The sequence below is a fragment of the Sphaerodactylus townsendi genome, linkage group LG14 (genome assembly GCF_021028975.2).
Source record: "Sphaerodactylus townsendi isolate TG3544 linkage group LG14, MPM_Stown_v2.3, whole genome shotgun sequence".
Taxonomy (NCBI): domain Eukaryota; kingdom Metazoa; phylum Chordata; class Lepidosauria; order Squamata; family Sphaerodactylidae; genus Sphaerodactylus; species Sphaerodactylus townsendi.
In genome coordinates, this window is record NC_059438.1 from 29939587 (window position 1) to 29956707 (window position 17121).

The window sequence follows — 17121 nt, forward strand, 5'->3', positions numbered from 1 at the left end:
CCTGTGATCTTGACATGGGGAACCATTCACAAGATCTGGACACTAAAACAGAGGTCATTGTGAGGAGAAAAAAATCCTTCTGGACAACTAGCCAGCAGATTCTTAGCTGAGGTAACTGGATTTACAACATGGCCTTCACTTGTTCTCACTGCAAGCTCAGCTGTTTCAATAAACATCAGCAACCGGTTTTTAAAAGGGGCCATTTTTGTAATCGAACAGAACATCCTAGAGGGCTGGCTCTGCTTTTCTAACTCCCTCTTTTATTCCCGATTGTGAAGCTGAAACAGGAGAGTCAGCACATATACGTGGAATGCAGCACCCTGCATTTAGTGTACTCATCCTTGTGCGCTCCACAATCTGATCAGCAATATCCTTTGGCTGCAGTTGGCCTGTTTCTTATTTAACGACTAGGTTTTTAAGAGGGAAACATCACTTAGAAAATGGAGTGCCCTATTTGGTTGGCGTCCCTATAAGGAACTATCAGTGTTCTCAACATGCCCATTCCAGTTTTGTTGAACGTGTCGTTCTGTTTTTGCCGGAATACACAACTGCAATATGTTGCATAAACCAGGCAGATCCTTTTTTAAAAAAAATCTAGATCAGACTCATTCCACCACGTTGCATTCTAGAAGGCAGTTTCTTTTCAGGAGTTTGCATTTCCATTCTGACTCGCTTCTTTGTGGCATAATAATCTATGGATAAAACAAACACGTGGTTAGAAATTGTACATGCAGCGGTCTTCCTTTGACTGTTTTCTAAAGGCCACAGAACATAAATTGTTCAATAATGCAGGACAATTCCAAAACCATCTCACAGTGGGAAAGTTACATAAAATTTTGTCACAGGCATTTACCCTTTGTTCTGATTATTCAGTTTTACAGTACATTCAATAGGATGGCAGAGAAGCTGCTACACCCTCCCTCCCTCCCTCCCTTTCCTTTGCATGGCACCCCTCCCTCCGCTAGGGTGGGTGGGCCATGTCCAGATGCCGGGCTCCCTTCCCTCCCCTCCCTTGCAAATCAGGACAATCCAGAGCTGAGGCAGGCAAGGAAGGTGAACATTGCTCCGCCCACTCCAAACTTCGGGAAAGCTGCTGCCCCCAGCGCCCCCCCATTCCCCTGAATCCTCTCCTAGCCCCCCCCCCAACAACATGCCTTGGCCGCCCACTACCTCCACCTCCTCCCCATTCCCTCACCTGCCCTCCCCCATAACACAAGCCTGCCACCTCCCCCCTCTCACACCCCCACACACCAACTCAGGATGAGCCATGTAATTTATTTACATGTAGTTGCAAACTAAGAGGTGGCTGATGGGGTGAGGGGTGGAGAAGTGGCAGCAAAGGTGACAGGGGAGGGGCCAGAGAAGGTGGGCAGGCAGAAAAGACAGCACACCTCTTGCCCCCCCCCCCTCGCCCCTAGCTAGAGCCCACTTTATTAACCCATAAAATGGACTTGGCTGCTAGTAACAGAATATCTTTAACACCTAGTAATGCACTTTGGTGGCCACAAACATTGTATCCAAATCCAGAGTTTACGTACCAGTCAAACACATCTGCCTCCGCTTCTTTTTTGCCTGACTCTTTCCCCCTTCCGTCTTCTTGAAAGGCAAGGCGTTCTCTACCAGTTTCACTGTGTGGTGAGCTTGGGCTTCCTGGGGTACTGTCCAGTTCACAGGCTGCAGGGGCTTACGGGCCCCTCCTACCACACAAGTGCGGTAAAAAGCGGGGACTTCCTGTTCCTGCAGCTCTTCCCACTGCAGCCGGCCTTCTGCGGGCACCTCTCGCAAGAAATCAAAGTTCCATTTTTGCCTGGCCTTCTCCATGCTTGTACACAGCATGCGCTGGAAGTCCTGTTGCAGCTGACTGGGATCCACGGGGCCAAACAGTGTCCTCCGGGCGCACTTTGGTTTTGTGGATCTTGGCTCCATCCTCTCTCCTTTCTGCCTTTCAGTTATGACTGCACCAACCAGCAACTCCCTGAGGGGAAAAGAACAACAGAAATGCACTCAAACCTCATTTTAACTCAGCTCCTCATGTTATTCTAGAACAGTGGTTCTCAACCTTCCTAATGCCGTGACCCCTTAATACAGTTCCTCGTGTTGTGGTGACCCCCAACCCTAACATTGATCCATTTTACAGATGGAGAACACTGATGCAGAGAGTCTTAGGCGACCCCTGTGAAAGGGTCGTTCGACCCCCAAAGGGGTCCCGACCCCAGGTTGAGAACCACTGTTCTAGAAAGAATTAAATGATTAGAAATGCAACCATATAAAGTGGGCAAGGGGGGGGCACAGCGCCGCTCAATATTGTTAACCCCTTTCTTGAAAGTTTCAGATTTCCTTTTCAATCAAAAATAATACATCTCCCGTTCTTTCCTGTGTAAAGAAAACTGTAAAAGTAAAATTTCCAGAAATTGTGAAGCCTTTTTAAAAAAACAGAAATTTGGGGGAAACAGAAATATAGGCAATACTGAATTTCTTACCAAAGCATTTGTTTTAACCGCACAAGATGTGTAATCTGTTTAAATTTAAATGTGTGTAAAACTGTACTCTTGACATATTTATGGAGTTCAGAAATATAAATGCCTTAGTTTTCTACATGCAAAACTGTGGACAGGCCTGGTACTTGAGAGACAGCTGCAAACTGCTGTACTTTACGATGTCTTTGTATATCTGACTTAATTTTTGCCCTCTGAGAGGCAGAAGAAATGCAAGTTGAAAATAGAAATTTGTAGTAAACCCAAAGAGGGATGATTTTGATATTGAGTTGAACTTTGTAGCACTTCACCCTTCAATAGTGTATTATCATGATGCACGCTGCAGCGTATTAACTTTGGAGAAAACTACAATAGTTGTGTTAAAACAAGTAACTTCCCTTTGAAACCTGTTGTATGTGTCTACAGTAAACAAAAACATTACTACTAACAAGCATGACATCATTGTTTAAGAACAGCAGACTCTTGTGCATCTGGACACAGTGTGTAACAGACTTCCCTCTGTGATACACCTCTGAAGATGCCAGCCAAGATGCAGGTAAAAGGTTAGGAACAAGATCCACCAGACCATGGCCACACAGCCCGGAAAACCCACAACAACCACATGACATCGTTGTTTAAGAGCAGTAGACTTAAATCTGGAGAGCTGGATTCAGTTCCCTAGTCCTCCACATGAATCCTGCTGGGTGACCTTGGACCAGCCACAATTCTCTCAGAACTCTTTCTACCTACATGGAGGCAGGCAATGGCAAACTACCGCAGAATGTCTGTTTCCTTGAAAACCGTATGGGTCACCACAAGTGAGTTGTGACTCACACAGGTGTACACATCCAGTTATGCTTCACTCTGCAGTTTTAAAAGTGCTTAGCTTAGGCTAGATCACGGCCCTTTTAAAAGCTTTAGTCAAATATGTAGTCGTGGTGGGAAGTACCATCAAATTGCACTTGACTTATGGAAACCCCAAAGGGTTTTTAAGGCAAGACATGTTTGGAGCTGGTTTGCCGTTGCCTGCCTGTGTTGGCTGAGAGTTCTGAGAGAACTGTGACTGGCCCAAGGTCACCCAGCAGGCTCCATGTGAGGAGTGGGGCATTAAACACAGTTCTCCGGGTTAGAGTCTGCAGCCCTTAATCACTACACCACACTGGCTCCTGTCAGTTAAATACACTTTAACTTTAAGTATTAAGACTCACTCAATGTTGGTTGTTGTGGGCTTTCCGGGCTGTGTGGCCGTGGTCTGGTAGATCTTGTTCTTAACATTTTGCCTGCATCTGGCTGGCATCGTCAGAGGTTCTCTCTGTGATGCACCTCTGAAGATGCCAGCCACAGATGCAGGCAAAACGTTAGAAACAAGATCTACCAGACCACGGCCACACAGCCTGGAAAGCCCACAACAACCAGTTGAATCTGGCCATGAAAGCCTTTGACAATACATAACTCAATGTTGTTTTGGTCTGACAGATGATTGGTCTGCACATAAACTGGCCATCCTCCCAGTAGCAGTGTTCTAGCTATGCTGGGGGGTGGGGGAGCAGAGTGGAGCGGGTATTTCAACAAATCCCTGAACTGCTTTACCTTCCCATGGAAGTCCAGTGTGTATCAGCAAAGTCACACTGTCCAGTATGTCCCCTCTCCCCAGTCAAGGACTGCAGTTATCACAATAATTCATGGGGAGACTTTTGGAAATGAAGAAAAGATGCAGAAAACTCACAAGATGACCTCAGGCCACCCCTTATTTTCCCAGCCTTAGACTCCATTTCCAGCATGGGGACAATAATACTGAAATTTCCCTCCTCCCCAGGTTTGTAAGGCCTTTGGATGCTTAAAAAGCACCATCTAACATTCTTATTACATATATGTGGAGTCATAACCAGACTTTCACAAAGCCTTCCTGCCTTTTCTCATCGGCGGTTTTATTTTCAAACTGAGCTGAAACTTAGCTGGCACAAACGAGGAGGTAACTTCAGGGCCTGTTAGGCATGGCCGGGGGTGGGTGGGGGGGTGGGGGGTGGGAGCATCAGAGGAGAAATGAGATGGAGGCACTCCACCTCTGTGATCTGAAAGTCGCAGCCTTTCGTTCCTGTCACATCTCCCTTGATTCTGAAGGGCAGGCAGCAATCCAACAGCTCTCAGTTGTCCCGCGACTGGGAAAGCCTCCCCAGTTGAATCTAGGTCTGGAAGAAGAAAGAGGTCCCCGATGCAGCAGAGGGGAGCTGGAGCCAGGGGCGTAAGCCCTGGGCGAAACCTGAATTGCATGACCCCCCCATGGGCAGTCACCCCACCACGACCCCCCCAAATGTTTCTCTGCACCAGGCCATTGGTGCCTGCAGGGTGCATTGGTGCATTTTTAAACATATCTGCACCAAAATGACATATCGGCACCCCGCCGGCCAATCCAGCGGCAGGAGGAGGACGAGAGGGAAGGACGGCGGCCCAATCGGCGCGCTCTCTCGGGACTCGTCACCCCCAGAGGTGGCGGGGGAAGGAGGGGTTCCCGTCATTGGCTTCAAACGCCCCCCCCCCCTTGGCCTGGCTCCCCAGGGACTCCCCTCCCCCGTCCTGATCGGGTGCCGCAGCTGAGGAGAATCTGCCCCACAGTGCTCCCCCCGTCCCTCCCCTGGACCAGCCACGCTGACCGCCGCCTTCGCACGAGACCGCACGTGGATGTTACTGGGTGATTCCGCTATCTTCCCACTCCTCTTTGAGCTCGGCACCCCGTTTGGGCAATGCAGCCGAGAGCCCTTCGCACAAGGCCCCACGTCGAGGTTGTGGCGTATCCGAGCCTCTTTGGGCAGGGGAGCCGCTGGGGATGCTGCTGCCCTCCAGTGGCCAAAGGTGTGAATTACAAGCGCAACACACACGCATACCCCCACGCGGCATTTCTCAGGTTATAGTTGCTATAATGTGGCGTGTCAGGGGCCTCTTTGAGCAGGGCAGCCGCTGCGGAGGGCTCCCGGAGAGCGTGGGAACGCTTCCCAGAGCCTGCTAACCCTCTCGGAGAGGTCTCGAAGATCGTTACCACGCTCTCAGAGATGGCCAACACTGTCTCGGGAGGATTAGCACGTCTCTGAAAGCGTTACCACGTTCTCAGGAGAGATTAGCACGCTCTCGAAGCGTTACTACGGCCGGGGGGATATTAGCACGCTCCGCAGAAAATCATTACCACGCTCTCGGAGCGGGGCAGCACGGTCTCTGTAAGCGTTAGCACGCTTTCGGATAAGATTAGCACACTCGCTGAGTGTTACAACGCCCTCGGAGAGGGTTGTCATGCTTTCGGAGCATCTTTACCACGGTCTCATTGGGTGTGGGCAAGGTCTTTGAAGCGTTACCACGCTCTCGGAGAGGACTACCACAATCTCGGAGAATGTTACAACGCTCTCGGAGAGGGTTGGCACGGTCTCGGGAAGTGTTACCACGCTCTCGGGGAACCCTCCGCAGCGGCTCCCCTGCCCATAGGGGCCCGGACCCGCCACATTATAGCAAATATAACCTGAGAAATGCCGCTAGGTGTGTCTGTGTAATTCACACCTTTGGCCACTGGAGGGCAGCAGCATCCCCAGCGGCTCCCCTGCCCAAAGAGGCTCGGACACGCCACAACCTCGACGTGGGGCCTCGTGCGAAGGCGGCGGTCAGCGTGGCGTCGTCCAGGGGAGGGACGGTGGGGGGCCTCTCCCGAGCACTGTGGGGCAGATTCTCCTGAGCTGCGGCACCCGATCAGGGCGGGCGGGGGGATAGAGGGCCAAAGGGGCCCTTCCCCACTAGTACCGTGCCCAGCGCTTCCTCCGGAGTTGCTCCCTTTGCGCAAGAGAATGGACTGGCGCAAGCTGGATGCGCTGAAGCCCCCGCCCCTCCCTGGGGTTTGCAGTCACCCGGCTCCAGTCCAGCCCCCCCCCCCTCCAACGCCCTCTTCGCGCCTGGCCCGGCCAGGCTCCCGCGCCAGCCGTGCTTGGCACTGCGCCGACTCCACTGGCGCGCACTAAGGGCGCGCGATTCGAACGGCTGGCTCAGCGCCTCCTCCTCCAGCGGGGAAGGGCCGGAACCCAGGGCTATCCCCTTCGCCCTTCCTCGGCTGCAGGGGCGCCCAGACCACCCCCGCCTGGCCGGTCTCTCCTATCCAGGTTGGGCAGGCCAATGGGGGGCGCCTGGAAGGGCCCCCAAAGTCCCTCCGCCTGCCTTACAAGAAGCAAACCCCAGACAGTTCAACCGGTGCTGCTTCTCAAGTGATTTCCCTGTGATTTCTGCAAACCCCAGACAGTTCAACCGGTGCTGCTTCTCAAGTGATTTCTCTCCCCCCTCCCCAAATCGCCGTTAAGGGGGGGGGGGGGTAAATAGTCCTGCATTCCTTCCTTCGGTGTGTTTACACGAAAGGAAGTCCCACAGAATTCAGTGAGGTTTCCTCCCCAAATAAGCCTACACCAAATTGCAGCGTAATCATTCCTGTTGGACAAGCACCAGTTTTTCTCCATAAACAGAAGACCTGTTTATAATCTTTCCCTTTTTGTTCTAAGAAGCCTCCCTACCTTGAAGGGAGGGGAAATCCATAATGGTTGCAAAGAATGTCCTTCCTATTTCTAAGGGAACAGACCAGGTCTGTTCTTCTTCCATTATCCCCATAGGCTCTCGGGATCATACCTGTGCAGGTGGCAACAGGGGCGTAAGAGGCAAACTGTAGCCCTGGGCAAAACCTGAGTTGGATGCCCGCCCCCCATGGGCGGCCACTCCACCACGACCAATTTTTTTTGCACCAGGACATTGGTGCCTGCAGGGGGTACATTTTTAGACATATCAGCGCCAAAATGTCAGCATATCATCAGGAGACTGTCCTTATGCTTCTCCCCAAGTTTGGTGAGGTTTGGTTCAAGGAGTCCAAAGTTATGGACTCCCAAAGGGGGTGCCCCATCCCCCATTCTTTGCTAAGGAGATGGGGCTATCCTTTTGAGGGTCCAATAACTTTGGATCCCCTGAACCAAACTGCACCAAACTTGGGGGGTAGCATAAGGACAGTCTCCTGATGATACGCTGAAAACTTGGTGCTGCTAGCCTAAAAACTACGCCCCCGGCAGGCCAAAAATGGAAAACCACTAAAAATACCCAAAAACGAACCCTGCATTTTGATGCCCCCCACAAGGTGGCGCCCTGGGCAGCTGCCCACCTTGCCCAATGGGCATTACGCCCCTGGGTGGCAATGATGGAAAGAGTGACCAAGTTTAACAGCTCCACCCCCTCTGTACTTCCCCACGAATCTCCCCACGAAGACTATTTCTATGTCTTCTGCTTTTCTCTGCGGCATCAGTTATCCCTGGGCCCTACAAGTATTTTATCTGTAAAGAACCACTGGAATTCTATTTCCTCTGTAATGTTACAAAATGCCTATCTCCATGTTTTGGAAATCAGGAGAGAAAAAAAAGAAATGTAAACAGAAACGAAGGACTGCAAGTAAAAACATTTCAAGCACATTCAATTAGCATCTTGGAATTCATGACTGCCTTGTGATCACAAAATATTTGGGAAAGGGGGTTAGCAACCACTTCTAGTCATTCAAAACATTAGCTCCCAAACACACTGAGTCCTCATAAGGTTTTAAAAATAGCAATGTCATATTTTTCTGCATCCAATCTTGTCTGTGGGAGGTCTATAATCCGCACGTGGAGTGAGCCATTCATGCTCTTGTGGTCTCCTTCGCATGGAGCGCAGATTCCATTTGGGTTTGATTCTTGGTAATGCCTGCTTTGCCCTCTCGGGCAGTCACTCCACCTTTGGATCAGAGAATCCTCATGTTTTCCATAAATTGAAAATGCAACTTTTCCTCTCCCTTTGCGGGGGAAGTGAAAGAGATCAGCACGTGCTTAATTTTCTTTGGGTTTTCACAGTCCTTCCCTCCTTCCCCCACCCAGGCCATAACAGTTTCTCCCACTCTTTGGGCCACAATTTCAGAAGGATCAGACAGGCTTAAAAATGGATATGAAATTGGCATGATGTAGCAGAGAAACTGATATGAAATTGACATGATGTATCAGTCAATTTCATATAAATTTCACTGGGTCTATCGCTGTGGTGGCGATACCTTTGGCACTCCAGGATAAGTCAGCTGCACTACACCCCATCAGCTCCTCGGCACAGCCAATGCCATGCTGGCAGGCCACTACGAAATCGTAGTCCATAACATCTGGAGCGCCAAAGGTTCACCCTCACCACTGGTATCGATTACTTTAAATAATTTCCAAATTTATGATAGCATGCAATAATTAGTGGGAGCGACTTCAGGATGTCATGGACTACAAATTCCCATCAGCCCTCGCCAGCACAGCCAATGCCATGCTGGCAGAGTTTGTCAGAATAACAATCCCTCTGGAGTGCCAGAGTTCCACCACTAATTAGCATTACTTTTGGGGGGCCAATTTCCAAATTTGTTTGCGATGTTTGTAATGCAATACCAGTGGTGGTGAGCCTTTGGCACTCCAGATGTCATGGACTACAATTCCCATCAGCCCCTGCCAGCACAGCCAATGCCATGCTGGCAGGGGCTGATGAGAATTGTAGTCCATGACATCTGGAGTGCCAAAGGTTCACCACCACTGGTATCGCATTACTTTTGGGGGGCCAATTTCCAAATTTGTTTGCGATGTTTGTAATGCAATACCAGTGGTGGTGAGCCTTTGGCACTCCAGATGTCATGGACTACAATTCCCATCAGCCCCTGCCAGCACAGCCAATGCCATGCTGGCAGGGGCTGATGTGTCCATGGCTATCTGGAAGTCTCTGGAGACTACCGCCAATTATCATTACTTTGGGGGGCTGTTTAAATTTGAAGTTCCCCTTCCCATGATTCTGGACTGCTCCCATCTTGGTTAAGATGGCAGGGGGGAAAGGCAGCAGAGGGAGAGTGCACAGAATCAGCCACAAAGTGGTGGGCGGGCAAAACGGCAGCCCAGCTTGACTGGAGACACTTCCCAGCATCCCTGTGCAAATTTTAAAAAATGCTGGAAAACCCACTGTGAAGCAGACAGCCTCGGGGTAGGGGGTGCATGCATACATGGCCATAGTGACAAGCTGGGAGCCCTCCAGGAACCATGGGAAGGGGAATAAAGTTGGAAATTGGCCCAGTGGACCATCCCTGCACTTCTTCTCCTTGAACATCCTCCAGCAGATACATCACAGGCTCTGTCACGTCCCTGTACTTGAACTTGTCCCTGTGACAGCAGATCCTCCCCTGCGGGTAACAGAACCAGAGTCAGAGGCTCATTCTGCACATGCAGAATAATGCACTTTCAATGCTCTTTGAAGCTGTGTGGAATAGCAAAATCCACTTGCAAACAGTTGTGAAAGTGGTTTGAAAACGCTTTATTTTGCATGTGCGGAAGGGGCCTATGTCTCTCCCCCAAAGGCAAGAGCACACTCTCACCTTCTGTGGCAAGAAGCAATTCAGAAGAGCCCAGGAGGAATGGCTTTTGACTCTGCAGGGAGTCCCTTGGCGGTCAGGAGTTTTTGCCTCTGTCGGAGGAGAATGCTTGGTTTGGTTTGCTCCCAGTATCTTGTGACTGGTCTCTCCCAAGCCAGTGTGGTGGAGTGGTTAAGAGTGGTGGGCTTTAACCTGCAGAACCAGGTTTGATTCCCCCACTCCTCCACACGAGTGGCAGACTCTTATCTGGTAAACTGGATTTGTTTCCCGCTCCTACATCCCCACTGGGTGACCTGCTCGTCACAGTTCTTCAGAACTCTCTCAGCACCACCTATCTTAGGAGGTGTCTGTTGTGGGGAGAGGACAGGAAAGGAGTTTGTAGGCTGCTCAGAGACTCCTTACAGGAGAGAAAGGCAGTATATAAATTCTTCTTCTTCTTCTTCTTCTTCTTCTTCTTCTTCTTCTTCTTCTTCTTCTTCTTCTTCTTCTTCTTCTTCTTCTTCTTCTTCTTCTTCTTCTTCTTCTTCTCCTCCTCCTCCTCCTCTCCCCCCCCCCATCCCCGCAAGGGCAACAACTGGAAGTATATGCAATACTTACTTTTTCACCCTTTCACTGCTCGGTACAGTTTAGAATAAATGGGAGAGAAGACGAGTCTGACACTTATAGAAGAGCAATCATGCCTCTGGCTCCCAGTTAAAGGTGCGCAGCTGCTTAAACATCTTTTTCTCTCTCTCCGCATAAGCCCCCAATCCTGCAGACGCGCTCATTCATTTCGACTTTTGCAAGCAGCTTGTCAACGCAACAGTTCTCCCAGCGAAGTGCAAAAGCAGAGCAGAAAAAGATTGTCCAGCGTCTCACAAAACGACCCACCCAATTGGGCTCCTTCCGCACGTGCAGATGAATGCACTTCCAATCCACTTTCACGATTGCCTGCAAGTGGGGTTTGGCTATTCCGCACAGCTGCAAAGCGGATGGAAAGTCCATTATTCTGCCTGTGCGGAAGGAGCCTGGGCAAGATGCGCAAAAGAGCCGCTGGAAATTCAGCAGCGGTTTCCAGCCTCCAGCCCGGGAGGCGACCCCTGCCGACCCCCGCAGCCCAGCCTCCAGTTGGGGCTCTGTGAATAAAGAGGCCCGACTGAGCTCTGCTCGGCTGCAAGACCGAAAAGCACGGCTGGCTTGGTTCGCTCCCAGTCCGAAGTGGGGGCTGGAAAGCCACGCTGCAGAGAGCCAGACGCGTGGTCTTGCTCGGGAGTAGTAAGCCCCTTGGACCTGCCGGCCAGGGGCCCTCCCGGCGGTGGCTGAACCCCTCCCGGATCACGGTGGGGGAAGGAGGAAAGAGGATCACTTACATGGAGAAACGCCGGGCGCTGTCCGCCGCTGCTGCCTGGTTGCAATGGGGCTCTCTGCTGGGGAGTGGCAGGGCCTGGCCCGGGAGGGTCCTCCTCTGGCCCGCCTCCGGGCGGGGTCCCTCCCATGGTGTGCCCCCCCACCCCGTGTGCGTCTCTCCTTGCCTGGCAGCCGACGGGCTTCCCCAGCACGTGGCGAGGCAACGTGCCTGACTTCCTTCGTTCCCCCCTCCCCCTAAGAATTGGGGACTTTTGCCAAGAAAAGCCGGAGCCCAGTGCCAAGGAACTGGGGGGGCGGGGAGCGATCCAGGCGGAAAAGAGCAGGCAGGGGGAGGCCCGAGGGGGGGACCTCAAGAGAGCCTAGCGCCACTGGGCCAGCCTGCCCTGCTGGGTCATGTCGTTCCATTGGGCTTCAGCCCTGGTTGAAAAACATAGGTGTCAAACTCTTGGCCCTCCAGTTGTTATGGACTACAGTTCCCATCATCGCCTGCCAGCATGACGCTGGCAGGGGATGATGGGAACTGCAGTCCATAACATCTGGAGGGCCAAGAGTTTGACACCTGTGCCTTAGAACACCCAAACACTCTTAGGCATAGGTGTCAAACTTGCAGCCTTCCAGATGTTATGGACTACAGTTCCCATCATCCACTGCCAGCATGATGCTGGCGGGAATGATGGGAACTGTAGTCCATAACATCTGGAGGGGCGTGAGTTTGACACCTGTGCTCTTCCACTCACCTCCAGTCCGCAGAGACGACCAGAGTCCTCCAGATTAAGTGGAGTGCAGGAGAACTAAGGAAGCTGCTCTGAGCTCTTCAGAGAGGGCAGGATATAGGTGTGAGAGGCAGGAGTGCCACGCTATTGGCAGCTGGCAAGTCCTGGTGGAGGGAATACTGACATTGCCCCCGGGTTTGGATCTGTTGCCGTGGATTTACTAGGTACCTTTGACTGCGTTAAAAAGATCCACCAAGGCACTATCATTACAATCAAGTAGCGGCTGTTTCTGACGGTCCTTTCCTACTAATTCAGATAAGATAACGGGACACGCGGGAATGCCGTCACCCTGTACAGTTCTAGGGCTCCGTGGGCCACTTAACTGCCGAGTAAACTGCTGACCTCTTCTGAGAATTCAGCCTAGAAACCTCCTGACACACTGACACCGGCTTTGGCCAAGATGACTCATCGAAGTTTTCCAGAGTCTCGCAGAGGAGATGGAATAAGATCAGCGAACCCAGCACGTGAAGAAGTGGTCACATTGCGGCCCACAACAGAGAAAGCAGGAGCTGTGAAGAAGGGAAGATGCTGCTAGTGGTGGCGTGTGTGAGCTGGAAAGGGAAGGTGTGCGGCAACAGGCCCCAAAGGAATGCCACCTGGTGCAGCCTTCACCTGCAGGCTTCCAAAGCCAATGACAGATCCCCAGGAACAACCAGCAAGGCTCGCTTTTGTTTTGGCTGGAAAGAAGCCTCCAGCGTCAGATGGAAAATAGCACGCACCTTCATTCCACCTCTCTCTTGTTTTGCGGTGTAAACACCCCCACACTGGTCTGTTTATCAATACAAAACTTCAGGCTGTTTCAGGTCCAAACTAGACAGCGAGAGGGATGGAACCCAGCCCATAAAAAGTACTGTGCAAACAGAACAGTGAGCACAGGGGGGAGAAAACACCAGCGCCTCTCTTTGCTTTCTGCACTGGGTTGCCATTTGCAGGAAGACTTTTTAACAAAGTTTTTTTCCCCCAAAACGGGGATCTCTATGGCACCCTCCGCACATGCAGAATAACACACTTTCAATCCACTTTCAATGCCCTTTGCAGCTGGATTTTACTGGGTGGAATAGCAAAATCTGCTTGCAAACAATTGCGGAAGTGGATTGAAAGTGCATTATTCTGCATGTGCGGAAGGGGCCTATGATTTTCCAGCTGCAGTCCAATGCAGTGCATTATATTACACCATCTCATTCTCTTGAATGCGTAAATTAGGCCTTAATATTCCCAATCCCAAGTCCTTGAACTTTCACTGTTTCTAGCTGTAACTTATTCAAACAGAGAAACAATGTCAGGATTTGAAGTCTGAAAGGAAACAGCAGAATGTATTAGTTTAGAATATTAGTAAGACAGAAATAATTGAGCTAATGCTTCATTAACTATATACATGAATTTAAAGTTAACTTTCAATCAAAGATGAGATAGCTGGAAGTCACTGTAGAATGTGCAATGGGTTGTATTGTGTTAGGTTCTAACTTGTTTTTTTGTTATTGTTGTTGGTGTCTCTATGTGTGTGTTTTGTCAAGTGGGAAAAATAAAAAAATATTAAAATAACTTTCCTTTTTGCAGTGACTCAGGCATCTGTTTTCTGTGGGCTGGGCGATTCACCTCCTTCTTGGAGGGCGACGCATGTATTTAGCCTTCTCTACCTAGTTGCATTTGGACCCAGACACTGTCCCTTTGCTGGGAATAAATAGGACTGCTTTTTCTTAATTAAGGAACAGAATTCTTCATTAGAATTTTCTTCCCCTGGAAAACTAAGGCTCCTTCCGCACATGCAGAATAATGCACTTTCAAACTGCTTCCAATGCTCTTTGAAGCTGTGCGGAATAGCAAAATCCACTTGCAAACATTATTCTGCGTGTGCGGAAGCGGCCAAAGCTAGTTTGGTTCTTGGAAATGTTTTAAGTGGGACTTTTCTCACTTGCTAAATGATGAATGCTCCAGCTTGCCTCATTTCTAATTTTTAAAAAGGAGGTCATGAATTCTGACGTCAGTTGACAGCCTCCAAATATTTCCTTTGGTTCAATCCATGCCCTTCATGGCCACATAGTAGTATCTGATCTGTGATCATTCAGGAGGTGTCAACGGAAAGTATACATGTCCAAGGACCAGTTCATACATGTACATTCATCACCTGATGAGTATTCAAAGGAACATTAACAGATCATACCCCACAGAAGAAGAAGAGTTGGATTTATATCCCCCTTTCTCTCCTATAGGAGACTCAAAGGGGCTTACAAACTCCTTTCCCTTCCCCCCTCACAACAAACACCCTGTGAGGTAGGTGGGGCTGAGAGAGCTCAGAAGAACTGTGACTAGCCCAAGGTCACCCAGCTGATGTGAGTTGGTGTGCACAGGCTAATCTGAATTCCTCAGATAAGCCTCCACAGCTCAAGCGGCAGAGCGGGGAATCAAACCCGGTTCCTCCAGATTAGAGTACACCTGCTCTTAACCACTACGCCACTGCTGCTCCATCGCCAACACATAGTCCTGATATAAATGCTGTGGCAGAACAGACTGGGCCACTTCACACTGAAAGAGGAGACATTTATGTGTGCACAAACTATATATCTGTTCCTCTGTCTAGGGATACCTAAATCTGCAGATCAGGGCCATACTTATTCCAAACAGGTGTTTCTGCAGACTTGGTCTGCCAAAAAAAAACCACTAGGTCTGCTAAAAAAAAATTCCTGACATTAAAAAACAAACAAAATTAAGGGGCTTGAATTCCACTCCTCCAAATAAAAAACAATTCCCCTTTGAAATGACAGCCGCTGCTGCCACAGAGAGAGAGGCTCCAAGGCCATCTGCCTCAATAGTGGATGCCTAGAATGGCTCATGACCTGACTACTGTAGTGGTAGATACCTGGAGTGCCTCTGGGATTGGCTTTGGGACCAGCCACTGTGGCAGTAGACTAAAGGTAGATGGTGGAAGCCTGGGGGTGTGGGGGGGGGAGAGATGGGATGAGTCTCATGGGCCTCCCACCTGTATTTCCTGGAGGTAAAAATGTTGCACAGGAAGAAATGGGCTAAGGGGCAACTTGGCTCCTTGTATTGTTGAAGGCTTTCACGGCCGGATTCAACTGGTTCTGGTGGGTTTTCAGGGCTGTGTGGCCGTGGTCTGGTGGATCTTGTTCCTAACGTTTCGTTTGAAGATTGAGGATGCCAGCCACAGATGCAGGCGAAACGTTAGGAACAAGATCCACCAGACCACGGCCACACAGCCCGGAAAACCCACAGCCCAGAACCAACTTTGTCTCCTTGATTTGCTAGCTTTTACCTGTTTTTACCCTGGGAAACCTCTTTAAAATTGGCAATTCCCCTCCTGCACACTGAGCAGGTACAAACCACTGTACCTGGCAGGGATGGGTATCTCATTCCATTTCATGCCTTGGCTGCTGATTAAAAGGCTGCAAGATATGAAACTTAACTCCTCCGTGTCTGTACTGGTCCTTGGCTGAGTTCACACAAGGCCCGTTCAGATACAAATGGATCCAATTCCATCGCTCGCCTTGCCTGAGCGGAAGGCTGCTTTATCTGGTGGACAAAAAGTGCCAGGAGCCGCTGCCAGGACTGTAACAATGTCCACTTGTGCCATGCACGTCTGTGCTTGCTGTGGCTACACCACACATCCCAGCCTCAGCCGTAGCACAAACACCTGGGGATCCAGCAGTTCCGAGCTCAATCCTTTCCCAGATTTTGGCAGAGGAAGAGAAGGGAGAGAGGCTCAGTTCTGTGCTCCTGGGAGCAAAAGGACCTGAATTCTGGGACTTTTCGCTTGTCTTCTAATGCTGCCACTGTCTCCTTCTGGGTCGGGCTGCCCAGCTTGCTCAGGAAGCAGAAATGTAATGTGGCCAGTTGAAGCCCTTCATCCCCTTCATTGGAGGGAGTGGAGCGACCCTGGGGTTAGCTAGCCTTAAGAGGGCCAGGCACTGACTGGGCCTAGGGCTGCTAACCTCTAGCTGATGGCTGGAGATCTCCCACTATTACGACTGACCTCCAAACAAGAGAGATCACTTCACCTGGAGGAAATGGCTGCTTTGGAAGGAGAACTCTATGGCATTATAGCCCACCCCTAGTCCCTCCCCGCCCCAAGCCCCTCCCTCTCAGGCTCCACCCCCAAAATCTCCAGGTATTTACTAATCTGGGTCCAGTCCTGATTGGTTGCCCTCAGGCCAGAGGGCTGCTAAGGAACTCTTGAAGCCCCTCGCAGGACAAAAACGCGCAAATGACAGACTTCTTCAGCAACGCCACTAGTTTAGTTAGATCCCCCCCCCCACATACACATAATGGCCCCTTCTGCACACACAGAATAATTAACTTTCAATCCACTTTCAGTGCTCTTTGCAGCTGGATTTTACTGAGCGGAATAGCAAAATCCACTTTCAAACAGTTGTGACCGTGGATTGAAAGTGCGTTATTCTGTATGTGCGGAAGGGGCCACAGATACACGCTTTGTCCCCTGCTTCCATTGAGGTCAGCTGTTAAAGAATGGGGGGGGGGAAGGTCAGGGAAAACACTGAACAGCTGGCTTGTGGCCCAGGGCATGCATTTCAGCTGGGCAGAAAATCATTGTAAAGTCTGCTTAGCATTGTACCGCACTGATCTTCCTGTCTTACCCAGGCTCCTCCTCTGAATCTCCGGACGTTTCCGACGTGGACCTGGCAGCCCTACCTACCTCCCGAACCCCCTATCAGTGGCCAGGGGAGACCTGACAGCCCTAATTATGTGCCATCAAGTCATTTCCAACTCATGGTGATCCTATGAATTAATAGCCTTTCATTAATAGCCTTGCCCAGGTCTTGCAAACTGCGGACCGAGGCTTCCTTTGTTGAGTCAATCCAGCTCATGTTGAGTCTTCCCCTTTTCCTGATGCCTTCAGTCTTTCCTAGCATTATTGGGTTTTTTCCAGTGAGTCCAGAGACCCGATGAGGTGTAGTGGTTAAGAGCTGGTGGATTCCCCACTCCTCCACCTGAGTGACTGAGGCTTATTTGGTGAACCAGATGTGTTTTCACACTCCTACATTCCTGCTGGGGTGACCTTGGGCTAGTCACAGTTCTTCAGAACTCTCTCAGTTCCCCTACTTCACCAGGTGTCTGTTGTGGGGAGAGAAAGGGAAAG

The 17121-nt window shown here is 50.4% G+C and overlaps 1 protein-coding gene across 4 annotated transcripts; it reads right to left on the minus strand.

Annotated features, from left to right (window-relative positions):
• Positions 1-462: 462 nt before the first annotated feature.
• LOC125443880 (cyclin-dependent kinase inhibitor 1-like) lies at positions 463-11408 on the minus strand. 4 transcript variants are annotated; one of them, XM_048516266.1, is made up of 3 exons: positions 11238-11408; positions 1539-1975; positions 463-692 (listed from the first exon to the last, which is right to left on the minus strand). In XM_048516266.1, coding segments are annotated over exons 1-3 (537 nt in total). In that variant the 5' UTR covers positions 11240-11408; the 3' UTR covers positions 463-594. The 4 variants fall into 4 exon arrangements, with proteins under 4 accessions (XP_048372223.1, XP_048372225.1, XP_048372224.1 ...); XM_048516268.1 differs by lacking the exon at positions 11238-11408 and adding an exon at positions 10486-10829; XM_048516267.1 differs by lacking the exon at positions 11238-11408 and adding an exon at positions 4538-4715.
• Between the last annotated feature and the right edge of the window lie 5713 nt (positions 11409-17121).

Excerpts from the sequence above, each read along its gene's own strand:
- LOC125443880 (XM_048516265.1), bottom strand. Across the intron at positions 693-1,538 it reads GAGGCAGATGTGTTTGACTG|ATTATTATGCCACAAAGAAG; the intron begins GTACGTAAACTC and ends TTTTATCCATAG.